The 16,469-nt window shown below is 42.4% G+C and overlaps 2 protein-coding genes across 10 annotated transcripts in view; both read right to left on the bottom strand.

Annotated features, from left to right (window-relative positions):
- Positions 1 to 16,469, bottom strand: part of Fam172a (family with sequence similarity 172 member A) — a 430,744-nt gene that overhangs the window by 114,576 nt on the left and 299,699 nt on the right. The window lies entirely within an intron of this gene.
- On the bottom strand, positions 3,809 to 4,816 carry Pou5f2 (POU domain class 5, transcription factor 2). Its single transcript, XM_036206795.1, has one exon. The coding sequence runs from the start codon at positions 4,814 to 4,816 to the stop codon at positions 3,809 to 3,811; it is 1,008 nt and encodes a 335-aa protein (XP_036062688.1).

Below are 16,469 nucleotides of genomic sequence, written 5' to 3'. Positions count from 1 at the left end.
GGAAGTTCTTTGTTTCATATGATTTGTCTGGGCATTTTTTTAAATCTTACCTTTTGCTCATATATTATAGTTTCCAATTGTGTGTTTTTGTGGGACTTCTATACGAGCAAATGTGTGTGTCTCTGTGTCTATATGTGTTTCCTGTGCGTTTTCTTTGTCTTTCTGTTTTCTATTTGTTTTGTCCTATTTTATCATTTTTCGTTGTTGCCTGTTTGATTTTTAATGAGACAGAGATAGATAGATGATAGATAGATAGATAGATAGATAGATAGAAGGAAAGATAGAAAGACATACATACATACATACATACATACATACATACATACATACATACATATAAAGAGAGGAAGGGTATGGGTGGAGAGGCTTTGGGGGGAGTTCTGGGTAGGAAAACATGACCAGAATATATTGTATAAAAATCTATTTTCAATTAAAAAGAGAGAAACAGAACATTTCTTAGGGCTGAGTGTGATGAGAAAAGAGTATAAGCCTAATTCAAAGCTACCCTGGGCTACATAGTGAGATCTAAGTCAAAATAACAAATACACCTTTATTTTTAAGGAATAAAAGGAATATTGTAATGCTTACACTTATCTCTGAAAATTTTCACATATGCACACAAGTATCTTCTCATAAATATTCTTACATGCTAAAATGATGGGTCATGAAAAAATTAAAAGGTTTTCATGTGAATTACCTAACAGCCTTTCATGATGGTGGCACCAATTTGCATTCCAATAAATTCAGGAGTCAAATTTTTATTTCTGTGATTCCCCCATCACACTGTATAAACTACTGCAGTTTACAATCTCTTGTATATAGCTAGGCCACCATATAAAATTAAGATTTTTGTGCATCAAAAGGATGATATGAAGAGTAAAAGGACAATCCTCAAAATGAAAGAAAATATTTGCAAATTACATATCTTATAAAGGTTTTAACATCTAGAATTTGTAAGGAAAGAAATACCAATTTAAAAATGGGCAAAATAATTGAATCAACATTCCTTTAAAGAAGGGAAAAATAAATGGACAATTAGCATGTGAAAAGAAGCTCAATATCATTTGTGAAATATTATTCATTGAAGAAATGCAAATATAAACCACAATGAATGATCACTTTACATCTACTAAGATGGGTATATGGGCAAAATGATAGGGGGGTAACAAGTGTTGGCAGGAATATGGAGAAACTGAACCTTATATGTTCCTAGAGGGGATTCAAAATGGCACATGTGCTGAGGAAGACCTTTGGCAGTGTCTCAAAAAGTTAATAATCCTGCAGTGCTTGGCAATTAAGAGGGCCCTACAACGGCCACCATGCAGAGAAGGCTCTGCTCTATTGACACACTCCCCAAAGGCTCAGGGGCCCTGTGGAAGAGGGAGTGTGGGGGCCAGACTGAGAGCTGGTGCAGTGGATGACTCCAAGGACAGTGTCTTCTGGACTCAGCAGAGCATTTGCACATGTGAGTGCACAGCGGTTGTGAAAACATGCACAAAGTCCATGCAAGCTCAAGCCAGAGGAAATCCCAGCATGGAGGGGAGAGGTGGGCATGGAGTCCTAGCCCTAGTTGATGGGCTATCGGCATTCAACAATGCCAACTGCTGGGAGAAGGAGAGTCAGTTTCTGTAATGAAATGACCTCAGGTAGGTTGACCACACTCCAGGGCAGGCCCCAGACTCAAGACAATTTGGGAACATAGCCTGGACTGGATGGGGGTAAGAAAAAAATCGATTGAGAGAAAACAAAGGTGGGTGGGTAGAGAGATGGGGATGGATCTGGGAGGAGTTGGGGGCTGGGAATGAATATGAACAATACATTGAATGAAATTCTCAAAGAATAAAAATGTTATTAAAAGAAAATAAACAAGAAGTTAATAGAACCACCTGACTCAGCAATTTTATTCTTAGGTATTTACTCAGGAGAATTGAAAATCCAGATTCAATGGAGTCTCTAGTACAACTGTCCACAGCAATATTAGTCTCAGTAGACAGATACACAAATCACAGTATATTTATGCAGTGGAATATTGTCCAGTCATAAAAAAGAATAAATTCTGACAAATACTGCAACATATACAAGATGTGAAAACATGCCAAATGAGATAAGCCAGACATAGGGAACATTATATGAGTCTACTCATATAAACATCTGGAATACACAAATTCACAGAGACACAAAGCAGATGGCTGGGGTCTGGAGGAAAAGAGTTAGTGCACAGTGGCTACAGAGTCACAGCTCTGAACTGTGACTCAGAATTGGAATAGGAGGGCAGTCCAGCTGCACACTTTGAACATAATTCTCAGAAAATGGTTGCAATAGCAAATTTTACCAGACAAAATAGTTAATACTGAACTATCAGTTTCTATAATGAGGAAGAACTTACTAACTAGAGGCGTTAGGTTTGTGCTGATAAATCAGTCATGGAATCGAGGAACAAGGTCAGGGGTGAAGTTCGTCCCAGCTTCTATTTCTGACTCCACAGAGGCACCTCTCAAACAGGCACCAGAAAACAGAACAAGACAAGAAAATAACACATAAACAAAGTAATCACTTCAGAAACAAATTAGAAAAAAGAATAATGAAAAGAGACGGGAGAAACCATGAAAAGACCATGAATAAAAACCAAAATTGACTCAGAAAACAAAGTGCAAAGTAAAAGGAACACAGATGATCTCTGAAAATGCCCTGGCTACATCATCTGGAATATTGGTGAAGAAAAAGCATGGCGCCTGAGCCTGGTGAGTTGGCAGAAAGCCGTTCACCCCAGTGATACCACAGTGATGGAGTTTTAACAGAAGCTGTGCAGGGCTGCACCAGAAAATCAAAAGGCAAACAGATTTTTAAAAAATTGTTTTTGGATGCTGGGATCAAATCCAGGGCCTCTGTGTGATCTACCCCCAGCCCTGAACAGGAAGATTAGGAATTCATCAGAATGAAAGTGGAAAATTTGACAAAAAAATCAGCTTTGGGGAAAAGGTTGGAAAAGGGGCTTAAGTGCCCGTTGAGAAACAGTTCTGTAGAGTCAAGTGTGGACAGCAGGAAGAACAGTACCCTGGCCATCACTATTCAAACCATCAGGGAACTATTACAAGAACGATCCTAGAGGCACATCACAGCTTCAAACAAAGTAAAGGATAGCCTAAGGAACAAGCCAAAAGAAGCTCTTAGAATTAAGAGAGAATGAGGGCTGAGAACTGCAGCACGCCAGCTTCCAACCTCAGTAACCATCAGGTCTGGATCAGAATGGGTAGTCAGGGCAAGCAAGGCCCAGGGCGGTGCACACCTGAAGAAGGCGGAGAACCAACCCTTACATGCACCCCAGCACACTGGCTGGAAGTGCAAAGGTGGGGCGGGGGGTGGGGGGGGGTGGGGGCTCCAAGACAGCTGTGTGTCTGAAAGGGCTTTTGTGCTACTTCCTGTTCTTTCTAGGCCTTCCCAGGGAGTGACTGTCATCCTGGGGTTTGTGTTTGTGCAAAGCTCTCTGTGTTTGTAATAAAAGCTGGTACAGTAGTTTTCTGTGACTTGCATTTTTAATCTTATACTGTGTAAGGAACAGTGGGCACGTCTTTAATTAATAATAAAATAAGAGAAACAAGTGTTGAAGCCACAAATATATTGTAATGCCAACGCCAGGGACAAACAAAGGTAAGAACAAAATGAAGGTAGTGACAAGCTTTAATCCCTCCCACCCTCCCGTAGTAGATCCATCCTTTAAATTCTTTAGGCAGAGAACGGAAGGCTAAAACCCCCAAACAAGCCCCTCCTCTCTCTCTGTTCTCTGATCTTCCTCTGTAGGGTAAGCCCCTCAGCTTGACAGCCTGGGGAGGCCCAGAGTGGTGGCGGGGGCAGACAGCAGGGCTCCTCGAACAGGAAATGGGGTAGAGGAGTACAGGGGTGTAAGACACGATCCCCCACAGTGGGGAAAATCAAAATGGAGCCCTGGTGCCAGAGTAAAGCACACTGGTGGCCCTGGGAAAGGAGACCCCGTTGCCCCCACATCCTCCCTCCGGGAGGTATCACTGCTTGGCCAACTGCCCATCTGGCTCCGGTTAGAAAACCACACTTGGACCAGATCCTTCTGCAGCCGGAGCCGCCCAGCAATATAGCTGATTTGCTGGGGCGTGGGCTCTGGACACTGCAAGAACAGTTTCTCCAGATTGCTCCCAATGCGTCTCTCTCTGCTAGCACGTCTCCGCTTCCGGGCCTGCTGCAGGATCATCTCCATTCTGCATATGCCCAGAAGGTTCTTCTCATCTACTTCCTCTAGCCACATTTTCAGCAGGGGTCGCAGCTTCCACATGTTGGCAAGGCTGAGCTGCTGGGCCTCGAAACGGCATATGGTCGTCTGGCTGAGAACCTTCCCAAACATAACTCCTACAGCGAACCCCACATCGGCCTGTGAGTACCCTAGGGTCATCCTCTTCTGTCTCAGCTCCTTGGCCAGCTGCTCCATCTCCTTCTGTATGGCTGAAACGTCCTCTGGCAGTGCCAAATTTGGCATGTACCTCAGGGCGATGTAGCGTCCTGGGCAGGCATCCTCAGAGGAACTCTGGGACCAGGCCCTTGCCTCACCCACTCTGTAAGGTGCTATCCCGCCTCGGAACTCATAAGGTGAGGGACCCAGAGGCACTCCCCACACCTCAGGGCCTGGGCAGATGCTTGGTCCGATACCTGGCCGCACCATTAACCTGCCTGTGGCTGCTTGGCTGCTCAACCAGGTTGGGGTATCAACTCGCATGGGCACTGGCCCTTCCAGGCCACCACCACTATTGCCTGGGAGTGGGTAGACGTTTGAAGACCTGCGCCCGGCCATGGGGTGGACAGCACCCCTAGCAAGAGTCTGGTAGGAACTGATGGCTCTCGAGGCTTCTGAACAGCCACCAGCCTCGCCCTCGAGCCCCGCCCCCCAGTGGGCGGAGACAGCAGTGCAGGTAGGAGACAGGATCAAGTGTTTGGAAGCTGGGGCTTAGAGACTCTGGTAAGTGAGTTCTCAGGGCTGAAACACTGAGCCTCTTGTCCTGACAGTTGCTTTTAACTCCTAACTTGGTACAAATCTGGGGCTTTGCACCTCCATGCAGTCAGGTCCCTTGGTCACTTAGATCCTACTTATCCTTGAATGGGACCCAAGCCTTGACTTGAGTTCTCAGAAACTCTGATGTCCTTTTCTTCTCATGCCCTCCAAACCGCCATCTTGGCCTCACAAATACTAATTAGCCACCTATATTTCAGGCCTTGCTGACAGGATCGGTTCATTCATTGACCTCTGCATCGCTACGGTCTGGATGTCGAAGTTCCTCCTGTGAATACCCTCAGCCCCTGTAGCTGAATTAGGCATACACGCTTCAGTTTCTAACTCGGGTCTGTTTGCTGCTCAGATTCGAACCTACACTCGCACCACGCCACTGCTCTCTACTCCCTCACTCCTACCAGTCCTGCAAAGGTGCGTTCTAACTCTGCTTCCGGTTCCAAGCTTTCTCACTTCATAGACAATAGACTGTCATCTTGCTTTCCCTCTGGAGACAGGCTTCTGGGCTTACCTGAGCTGCAGCTGGCCACTGAGACTGCTGCTTGTACTATCTGACTCAACACCATCTCTTCTGTCCCTGGCCCCTCTCCCACCAGAGATACAAAGGTCTCAACTGGGCTTTCGACCATGCCCCTAACTCAGGCACTCTAGGCCCCAAGTGAGGAAAACAAGGAAAGAAAGGAGAAGAAAAATCTAACAAGTCCACAGCTTCCAAAGAAGAAAAAGAGTACCTTGGCTGGAAGATCTCAGCCTCATGCCCTTTAATTTTTAAGCCAACCACAATACAGCTCCTCTCTACCCATGTCTACTGAAGTTTGCCTTCTTGAGGTCACTGAGAGCCTTCCAAGTATCAAATCCAATAGCACTGTAAAAATCCACATTCCACTAATGTTTTCTGCACTGTCTGGCAAGATAAATATAGTTTGATCCTTCTTAAAAAGGTATATGGAAGTATCAGTCAACTTTTTCCTGACTAGTTTTCCTTGACTTCCACATCTGTATTTCTGCTGTCCCAAATTAAGTTAGTCTTACGCTTTTCCTTCAGAGGCCACAGGGCTCACCAATGACATGATCATAACTCAGACACCCAAATGTAAACTTCAGAGCTGTTCTTCAACTTTGTGATATTGACAAGGCATAAGACACCGGATAGCAGCCTTGTGAAACATGGGAACTTGCTGTCTCTGCCATGATTCTTCCCCTTACCTATTTAATTTAGATCACAGGATCTCTCAGGCACTACAATAATAACTGGCTTGTAGTTGGTTTCTTCTGCTTCTCTTTCAGGTTCATCTTTCATACTACTGCTATAGATAACTTTCTAAAAGCAAACCCAAACCAATTCAAATCTGAAATAACCAAAGAAAACCTACTGACATGACTTTACTCTTCAAATGTCTCCAAAGCCGGCCCTCTTCTCTCAGCTGACAATGAGGACTATTCACAGAACTTTACACTACTCGGTCCATTCACTATATCCTCTCTCCATTCTTATTAGCTCGTGGTCTAGGAGACCTGAATATGTTTGTCCCCTGTGTGCCCTGTTCATGTCGCTCCTCCTACCCAACAGTTTTCCTGCTTCTCAGTCTCAGTATTGTTTAGGAGTCTGCTTAGATAGTCTCATTAGAAAAGAATATCCCTGATCACTCTCTGCAAACTTTAGCCCTGGCTCTCTCCATTTTACTTTGGCCTTAGTATACACTGCTATCTAGTACATATTTGTCTATGTATCCACTGTCTGTTTCTTTACTGCTATGTCTACAGGGGCTACTACAGTATCTGGCACACATAAGGTAATCAGCGACTAAAGAAGTATGCTGTACCTCCTGCTACCTGTAAGACTCAGGATAGATATCCCCTCATGGAGACCCTTCCCCAGACAGAAAAGAGGTCTCTATTGCTTTGGTAGTACTCCTCTCATAGTTAATCAAGTTTTTACTTCACTTTTGGAGTAGACATCAACAATTCTTTTATGTCTCCATCTCTTCACTTTAAGAGCATTAATGTGACAGTAAGTCTGGAACATGAGAAAACCCTGACTAATATAATGTATGATAAATTTTTGCTGAATGTCGACTTTTATGATGTTGATCATAAAGTAATGCTAATGTAACATTAAGAAGCCTGACCTCAGGATGCTCTCATCTTTCCTCTCTTATATTACAATAAGGGACATATAACCCTCTCAAGATGAGGGGAGCACCGTGAGACTAAATGAGACTCAACACTACAGACTGTAGGATTGTAGATGTTGGTTTAAGAGAAAATGGCCCCCAAAGGGATGGCCTTCCAGGAGGAGTGGCTCTGTTGGAGTGGGCGTGGCCTCGTTGGAGGAAGTGTGTCACTGTGGGGGTGGGCTTGCAGGTCTCAGATATGCTTACACTACACCCAGTGTCTCACACCATTTCCTATTGTCTGCGAGTCAAGATGCAGGACTCTCACCTCCTCTTCCAGCACCATGTCTGCCTGGACACCATGTTCCACCATGATAATGATGGTCTAATACCTCTGAAAATGTAAGCCACCCGAATTAAATATATATTTTTTTTATTTATAAGAGTTGCTGTTGTCATGGTGTCTTTTCACAATAGTAGAAAGCTTAATCAAGACAGAAGATATGCCCTTGAAGTTGTTTATCAGCAAATTAATTGCTATATCTGCAGGCTGAGTATCTGATTTATTTGAAGTCTATCAGTTTCTACTAGAATAAGTCTGGGCTAACAGTAGGATGCTTGTCTCACTCACTGCTGCTCCCCAGCACCCGCAGTACAAAGAGAAGAGATGTTTATTTATTCATTTACTTTGTGGTGCTAGGAGAAGAAATGTCAACTTACTGTTAAATAAATGAACCTCTGTAACATCAGTGCTGAAAAGACTTCCAATTTGCTGGAATTGGATGACAGTCTCTGAAATCCAGCTTATGAGGTAAAGAATTTCACTGAGGAATAGTTGTGCTGATGTCTATTCTTCCCACATATACGTGTATGCCCCCTTCCACCCAACTCACAAAGCAACCAGTGTCTGCCAAGGTGTATCACAAAGAGAGATAAAGGAGACATGGCAATTATACATTAAGGTTTGCATAGAAAAAAACCTCACTTGCACAAGAGAACCAGAGAGAAAAGATTCATTAGTTGTTTAAAAACAATAGTTGAATAGAAACATTTTAGTGAATTGGAAAAAAAAAAACAAAAAAACAAAAAAAAAACCCGACAAGTTCAAATGAATTTGAACTAAGCTTTATTGTATTAAACGAATTAAAACAAAGTGGCTAAAAACAATATACTTAAAGTGAGGCTATATTAACTTGATGAGTTTTAAAATTAACTTAGCTGTTCTCAATTACTCAGTTAGACCTCATTTGCCAATATGCATATCTCCCAGTTTGTGCATATGGGGGTAGGGGCACTACAAAGTGAACTGAACTCATAGAGCTAAGGGAACCTTGGTATCTCTTTAAAAGTACATTTAATGCTTTATGGAAGTAGTATGCTCAGAGGACATAAGAAGTAGTGTATTTGGTTGGCATAACAGAGGCCAGAGGAAGCAACTATGTGTTGCCTGGACCCAAGAGCTTCAAAGGCTGCACTATCAACTTCACCAAATATGAGGACTCTTCTTGAGTGATGAGATTATGATGTAAGAATCAGGCCATGCTTATCCATGGGAATTACAGGAAGGCATAAGAAGCATGAGGCCTCAGGCTCTCAGGTGTTTGTTATGTGAATGAGGGAAAAGACAGACCTGCCAGAAGAACAGGAAACTTACCCAAGGGGAAGTTACACACTTTCTATTATTAGCATCCTTGGAACTAAGGATAGTGCTCTGAAAAAGGTGTTTTAAGTGGAAATGCAAATGCACTAAGTATGAGGACTTGTATTCTTGAGTTTTCTTTGAGTTTCTTATTCTGAAAAGGCAAATAAAACTACCAGGATCCATTGGTTAAAAATCGGGAAATGGTGGAAGAAGATTTGGTAATAAATAACCTTGTAGGATGTAGCTCATCTTTTGGGGAGGTCTTGCCCATGTATTTCCCTCCCATCTGGAATTTCAGATATGTTTGCTACCTTAAACAATTAGCTTGAGTTCATGTGGGAGATATGGAACTTCCCTGGGATTGTGATACAGTTTAATTTGTATGTATATGCCAAGCAATGTGTTAAGGCCTTCATGAGCGATCCACACTGTTCAACAAAATACCAACTACTCATGAGGCTGACTATCATTAATTTAATGTCATACTGTTGGTCAGTTATTTCATTGCCTCACAAGGTGATGATTTTATTTTTCTAAATGCACCTTTTGAAAGTGCGTCGAGCTTCAGGTAGAAGGGGCTTACTCGAGAGTGCACTGAATGAGGGGCTGGAGGGATGGCTCACTGGTTAAAAGCACGTGGTGTTTTTGCAGGGAACTGACCAGGACTGGTTCCCAGTGCCCATATGGAGGTTTACAACTATCCATAATTCCAGTTCCAGGGGATCCAAAGTCCTATTCTGGCCTTTGAGGGAAGTAGGCATGCACATAGTGCACAGACAAGCACACAGGTAAAACACCCCATCAGATGAAAGGAGAAGGAGCTCTGTGACAGGTAACAGGAAGGAGGGCAAGAACGGGGGAGAACACAGCTTTGGGTGCAGGTAATAGGGCTAGAGTACACTGTATGAATCTATGAAAATCAAAGAAACCAGTTATTTTGTGTAAGTGGTATAGACCAATAAAAGTAGAGTATATGGGAAGCCCTAGTTTTTTAGTACTATCACAAATAAACCAATCTTTTTTGAATCCAGTTAAATTATCAGTCAAGAATTATGTGAAAGCAGGACAGAAAAAAAAAGCAAAGTAGACTGGGCTGTGCTGGTCTTTTTCTTTCTTTCACTCTGCAGTATTAGGTGAGTTAGCACTGGTAAGACACCAGGGTGTTTAGGCACTTTCTCTTAGAAAGGCAGATGCAGGACCACAGGACCCAGAATGACCAAGGAACAATATAAAAAGCAACCACAGGACAAAAGATTCACAGACTAGTCACAGAAAAGTCTTCTAGATCTAAAAAAGTAAAGTTAAGATTGTAGAAAACGCTAGTGATTACGTATTATAAAGATAGGTTCCTTGTATCTTATAAGAAGTGAATTAATACAACAGTACAAAAAATTAGTTCACTGAAGACAACCTCAAAATGCATCACAATGACAACACAGCCAGTTCTGTCTCTGAGTTTTAAGTGTTCAACTGTATATAGCAAAATAGGATGGAGAAAATAAGTTATGAATTTAAAAAAATTAATATAGTATTATGAGTGTGAAAGTTGTTACCACATAGAAAAGCCTAGTCAGAGCACTGCAGGGACTAACTAGCTTCACATCTTGTTCGCTGAGATAACCTTCACAGCAGGTAACACACAGTAGTGTTTGCTACAACACACAGTAGGTAATACTGCATTGTAGGTAACAGTGTTCTGCATTAGGATGATGGAATGAGATCATGTGTGGCCAAGCACTGGGCTGAGCTCTGGGAGTTCTTCTGAAGAAAGGGAAGAGGGATTGTAAAGCTGCGGCTGTGTGTGTGTGTGTGTGTGTGTGTGTGTGTGTGTGTGTGTGTGTGTCTGTGGCAAGACCACAACAGAGGAACCCACAGAGACAGCTGACCTGAGTTCATGGGAGCACATGGACTCTGGACCAACAGTTAAGGAGCCTGCCTGGGATGGACCTAGGCCCTTTGCATGTGAGTGATAGCTGTGTAGCTTGGTCTGTTTGTAAGGCCCCTAGCAGTGAGATCTGGACCTGTCCCTGGCACTTAGCTGGCTTCTGGGAACCTGTTCCCCATGCTAGATTACCTTGCCCAGCCTTTATACAGGGGGAGCTCAGTCCTACCTCAATTTGATGTGCCATGCTATGTTCAAGCCCATGGGAGGCCTGCCCCTTTCTGAGTGGAGACAGAGGATGAGTGGATGGGGAGGGAGCTGGAAGAAAGAAGTGAGGGGAAACTGTGGTCAGCATGTAAAATAAAGAAAAACATGCTAACAGAGCAAACAAAGATCATGGGTAGAAGGATAGCTCTCTGAATACTAACCACAACACAGGCTTTACCCATAAAACAGTGCAGAGCAAACCTGGACTGTAGTGGTGGTTTGAACAAAGGGGTATTAACTTTGTGTTAGGATGACAGACCTTTATGGTCACATTTTCATCATTGTTGCTGCTGTTGTTTTTGTTATACTTTTTCTTAGTATTATTGATCTTGGAACTCACTGTGCAGACCAGGCTGGCCTCAACACACAGACATCCATATGCCTCTACCTCTCAAGTGCCAGGATGAAAGGTGTGCACCACCATGCCTGACTTCTTTTATTATTTTTAACTTTGCTGTCATACACTTGCTGAGTATAAGTTAATACTCATGTCACAAATATGAAACTATGTAGTCAGAGACCACATAGGGATTTAGAGTATTCAGAAAAATGCATTTCATTTCATTTTGTAAATCTGGGTATTCATGAGACATGAATTTCTTGTGCTAGAAAATAATATTAAGAGTAAAAACCCTACAGCCTTTATCAGAAGCCTCAGCAAATTTTAGTTATATGTAGAGCAGGTGGAGCAGTTAGCTGAATGGGGCTAGCAACAAGGCCTCAAGGGACACGTCGGACAGACTCCCAGCAGTGACAAAGTCTAAAGACTCTTGTTATGACAAACATGACTCGCAAGGTTTGCTCCCATTAGAGAAAAGCTTCAGGGATGCACTGGTGTTGGCGGAGTCCTGTCTTCTATATGCAAATGACTGCTGAGTCCGCCTCCAAGCAGGAGACACACACTAAAGGCAAGTTTCCAATTTACTGCATGGTAAAAACACAACAGAAATGGTAGGCAGTGAGGGATGGGAGCTGAAATGCAGCATATGACATGGGCTCAGAGATGAGAATGAGAAGTGGGACAGAATTCCTGTTTAAACCCGATAAACCCAAAGGTGCTGGGGAATTATTTTTGAGAATTTAAAATTAACTGACTTTAGTAATATTACCTGTGCAAGTGAATGTCCTTGAAATCTTGTCAAGAAACTTTATGAATGGAAGCAAGTGGAGCAGAGTCGTCCATGCATTCGTTAAAAAATGAACTCTAATTTTGATGACATTAAATATAATTAGGACCACAGAATTCAGGGGGTAGAAAGAATTTACCTAAATCTGTACATTAAAACTTCTTTTACCATTGAACTTGATAAAGCTTTAATCAGAGCACATTCCTAATTCTAGCAATTAGAAAGCTGAGGTAGCAGGATTATGAGTTCAAAGCCAACCTGGACTATGCCATAAGACTCTATCAAATAAAACATACACTACTGCCACCACACAAAACAAACTAACAAACATAGCTGCACATGAACACAAACCCACAAAAACTGAATAGAAAAACAAAAGCATTTTATCAGCTTATCAAACTGAAACCTCTTCCAGAGTCACCCAATTTTGAGTCTAAAAGAAGACAAGCCACAAAGTCAGTCTCTCTTGAGTCATGTCAAAATCAGACTGTCTACAGTCCACTGATTGAGCTCCCAACAACCTGCTCTTCAGTCTTTGTATATAGAAAACATAAATAGTTGAAAACCATGTCTTCTAAAAGACTCTGAACTCTGGAAAACAATTCCATCAAACCTATTGGGACTAGAAAACGAGAAACAACACTTCTACCACCACCATTGATTCTCAGTACTATTAAATATTTAATTCTAGATCCACTTGGTGGAGAGTGCAAAGGGTATGCAGTGTAAGTATGTGGCATTCACATGCTTCATCGTGGCATCAGTGGCAAGCCTGTTAACCTGCCAAGTTCCAGCTAAAACTTGATGTTTCACTTGTGTAACATTTTTCTGTAATAATTTAAATTCAAGAAAGATATTGTTCTGTGTGGTGGTTTGAAAGAAAATGGAGCCCACGGCGAGTGGCACTATGAAGAGGTATGGCCTTGTATGTCACTCTGGGGTTGGGCTTTGAGGTCTCTTTTGTATGTTTTCCTCAGAGTGACAGTGGACTTCCTACAAAGTATAGGACTCTCAGCTATTCCTCCAGCACCACATCCACCCGCATGCCATGCTCCCCATAAGATGATGATGGACTGAACCTCTGAAAGTGTAAGAGAACCACCTCAATTAGATGTTTATTTTATAAGAGTTGCCGTGGTCATGGTGTCTCTTCACAGCAACAGAAACCCTAAGACATCCTGTTATGATTGTCAGAAGTGTAGAGGAAATACAACCAAACTATCGCACTTGAATTTGTTGTAAGGATGATTTTAAAGGAAGACAAAATATTAAAGAATAGACTAGCTTTCAGGGACTGCATGAGCAGGAAAAAGAACCAAAGAGACAGCCTTGGTGTAGGACTTAAGGAGAGACTCAGACTCTGGAGAAATCAAATAGAATACTGAAGAACAGTCAAATAAAGAGTTGAAAATTGTACTTCTGTAGGTGGTGATCAGGATGGAATCAGAATTAGGACAGAGGCTACATACACATAGTAACATCCAGCTAAGCCCAATCATCATCAGAGAGGCTTCCTCCAGCAGCTGATGGGAGTAGATGCAGAGACCCACAGCCAAACATTAAGTGGAGCTCAGAGAACACTGTAGAAGAAGGAGAGGAAGGACTGTAGGAGCCAGAGGGGTCAAGGACATCCAGGAGAACAAGACCCACAAGATCAACTAAGCAGGACTCACCAAGACTGAAGCAGCAATCACAGAGCCTTCATGGGTCTGTGCTAGGTCCTCTGCATATCTGTTGTTGTTGTTTAGCTTTGGGTTTATGGGGGACCCCTGACAGTTGGAGAGGGGGTGTCTCTGCCTTCTTTGCCTGTTCCCCCCCCCCCCCAATGAGCTGCTTCTTCCAGCTTTGACATGAGTGTTTATGCCTAGTCTTATTGCATCTTGTTATACCATGTTTGGTTGATATCCTTGGGAAATGAAGGAGCAGTGGATCTGGGGGACAGGGCAGGTGGTGGGGCTTGGAGGGGGGCTTAGAGGAGTAGAGGGAGGGGAGGCTGTGGTCAGAATGTATTTTTGAGAGAAGAATAAATTTAAAAAATTAACAAGCAGGGAAGAGCAGGGTAGACAGTAATAAGAGGTTTCTCGGTCGGCATCCAGAGGACACTCACCCTCCTCACTTCCCTATTTAGGCATACTTTAATCAGGACTGGTTTATTTCCCCCAAGAAACCCTGGCTCTCCACCTTCCCTAGCACATGGTAGAATAAAGTTTTATCTCCATTGAGGAGGAAGGCATCTTGTGAGTTTTGCCAATTAAATAAGAACAAAGGTGGGAAAGGAGGTGAATCAGGTGCCGTGGAGGAGTTGGAAGACAACTGACTGGCAGTGCAAGGCGGGGGGAAGAGCCAACCTGGAATGAAATGAGACAAGTCTAAACAGCTGGGATGAGAAGACTTGATGGCTCTACGGTGAGGAAACGACTGGCAACCTGAGGACCCTCTGTGCCAGGGAGTTCACCTTCTTCCTTGCCACCTCCGTATTGACACCCGTGTATACCAAGGGGGCATGGTCCTTTGGAAGGAAAGAAGACTCCAGAGAATGAAGTGTGAATCTCTGCTCATCTGGAATTTGCTGTGCTGTGTCTGTCTCCTCGCTGATCCAAAGTTGTCTTCTGTCCTGGGGCTTTCTAGGGCAAGACTCTGCTCTCAATGGAGTGTTAGAAAGTATATGTGCTTTGTACCTATGTGTGCTGTGACATGTGCATATATGTAAGAAATGTGTTATATAAGTTATGCCTTAGTTTATTATTGCTATAATCAATAAATTGTAACATACAGTAGCTTAAAATAAAATACACTTATTCCTCTCTCATGTCAAAAAAAAAAATGGCAAGGCTCTTCTATTAGTTTGGAAGTAGGTACATGTTCAGAAGATATACTAATTTCTTAATGTGGCAGAGTACTACTTAGTAAGAGTACTATTCCAAAAATTATTTCTATAGTCTTTTATAAATTAAGAAATTCTGTGTGTTGTATGTGTGTGCATGTGCTCCTGTGTATGTGTGCATATATGTGTGTTTTTGCCTACTTATGCAGGTGCAGGCCAGAGGTCAATGTTGGTTGTCTTTCTCAACTGCTTGCACTTTATGTTTTTATTTTTTTATTTTTTGAGCTGAGGATCAAACCCAGGGCCTTGTGCTTGTTAGGCAAGCGCTCCACCACTGAACTAAATCCCCAACGCCGCACTTTATTATTTTTAAGACAGGATTCTCATCAAACCTTGAGTCTGCAACAGAGCTAGAGCGGCTGGCAAGCAAGCTCTAGGAATGTGCCTGTCCCCATGCCCCCACTGCTAGGATTGGAGATGTACTGCCTTGCCCAACTTCCATGTGGACACTGGGGGTCTGAACACAGCACTCTTGCTTCTCTGACAACCATTTTACCAACTGAGCTACTTCTCAAGCCTAAGAAACTGAAATTATACAAAACAACTAGATTCAGCTAAGATTGTGCCATATGGCTATCAAAGCTTGTATAAACTAGCTGGTATATGTTTACTCCACTCACCAGCACAACATTTTGAATAGCTGGGGTGAGATATGTACAGTTGAAGGAGATATTAGCAGATACTTTGGATAGAAATACTAGTGCAAATCTCAAAGACTCTTTCCACATCAATGTTCACACATACAATCTTAAGTCACTGATCAAATTATCTCTCAAAGTTTATAAATAGAAGTAATTTCCTTTTGGAAAGAATGTATTTTAAGAAATGTGATGAAATAAAAACTAAAAATTATATTCCTGCTTTCAACATGTTGATAACCAACTTTGAATATCTTAGGATTGTATAAGTAGAAAATATTTGTACTATGTATAGTGACTAATGTTCACTTGGGATTTTCATTTTAGTATTAAGGATTATTGATTTTAGATATTCTGAATTACCCCTAGAAAGTGATGCTGATTCTCTGAAGAAGCACACTTTGGGAGTATTTTCTCCAGCGGGCAGATTGATCACTGTGACTTGCTATTTGTCTCTTACCAGGCAGTGAAGCAGGATGAGAAACGTGCACTTAGGAAGAAACAAATTCGGGACTGTGGGAAACCCAGGCCACAGTCCCAGAGAAACGAAAAGCATGAGGACCGAGGAAAACAGCACAGCCTGGGCAGAGAAGACAGGCATGTAGGCTGGGCCATGGTGTGTTTATGGGCTGGCAGGATTAAGAATTTCTAGATGGGAGACTGAAAGCCAAGGCCAATTTAACCTTTCTGACAATCATAACTAATTTTAAAGGACATATAAAAACTCATATTATTCAGCTATTTGTCCAAAAGCATTCTAAAGATAATTGGTTTTGACAATTTTAATCTATAAAAAGGAGATTTTTAGTAAAAGGAAAGTCGCCACCTTTATAAATGCCAACTCTTTTGCAGGCCTTTTCATAAATTGTTTTAGGAAGTTGTGAAA

The sequence above is a fragment of the Onychomys torridus genome, chromosome 15, assembly GCF_903995425.1.
Source record: "Onychomys torridus chromosome 15, mOncTor1.1, whole genome shotgun sequence".
Classification (NCBI taxonomy): Eukaryota; Metazoa; Chordata; class Mammalia; order Rodentia; family Cricetidae; genus Onychomys; species Onychomys torridus.
This window is presented reverse-complemented; position numbering and strand designations above follow the sequence as displayed.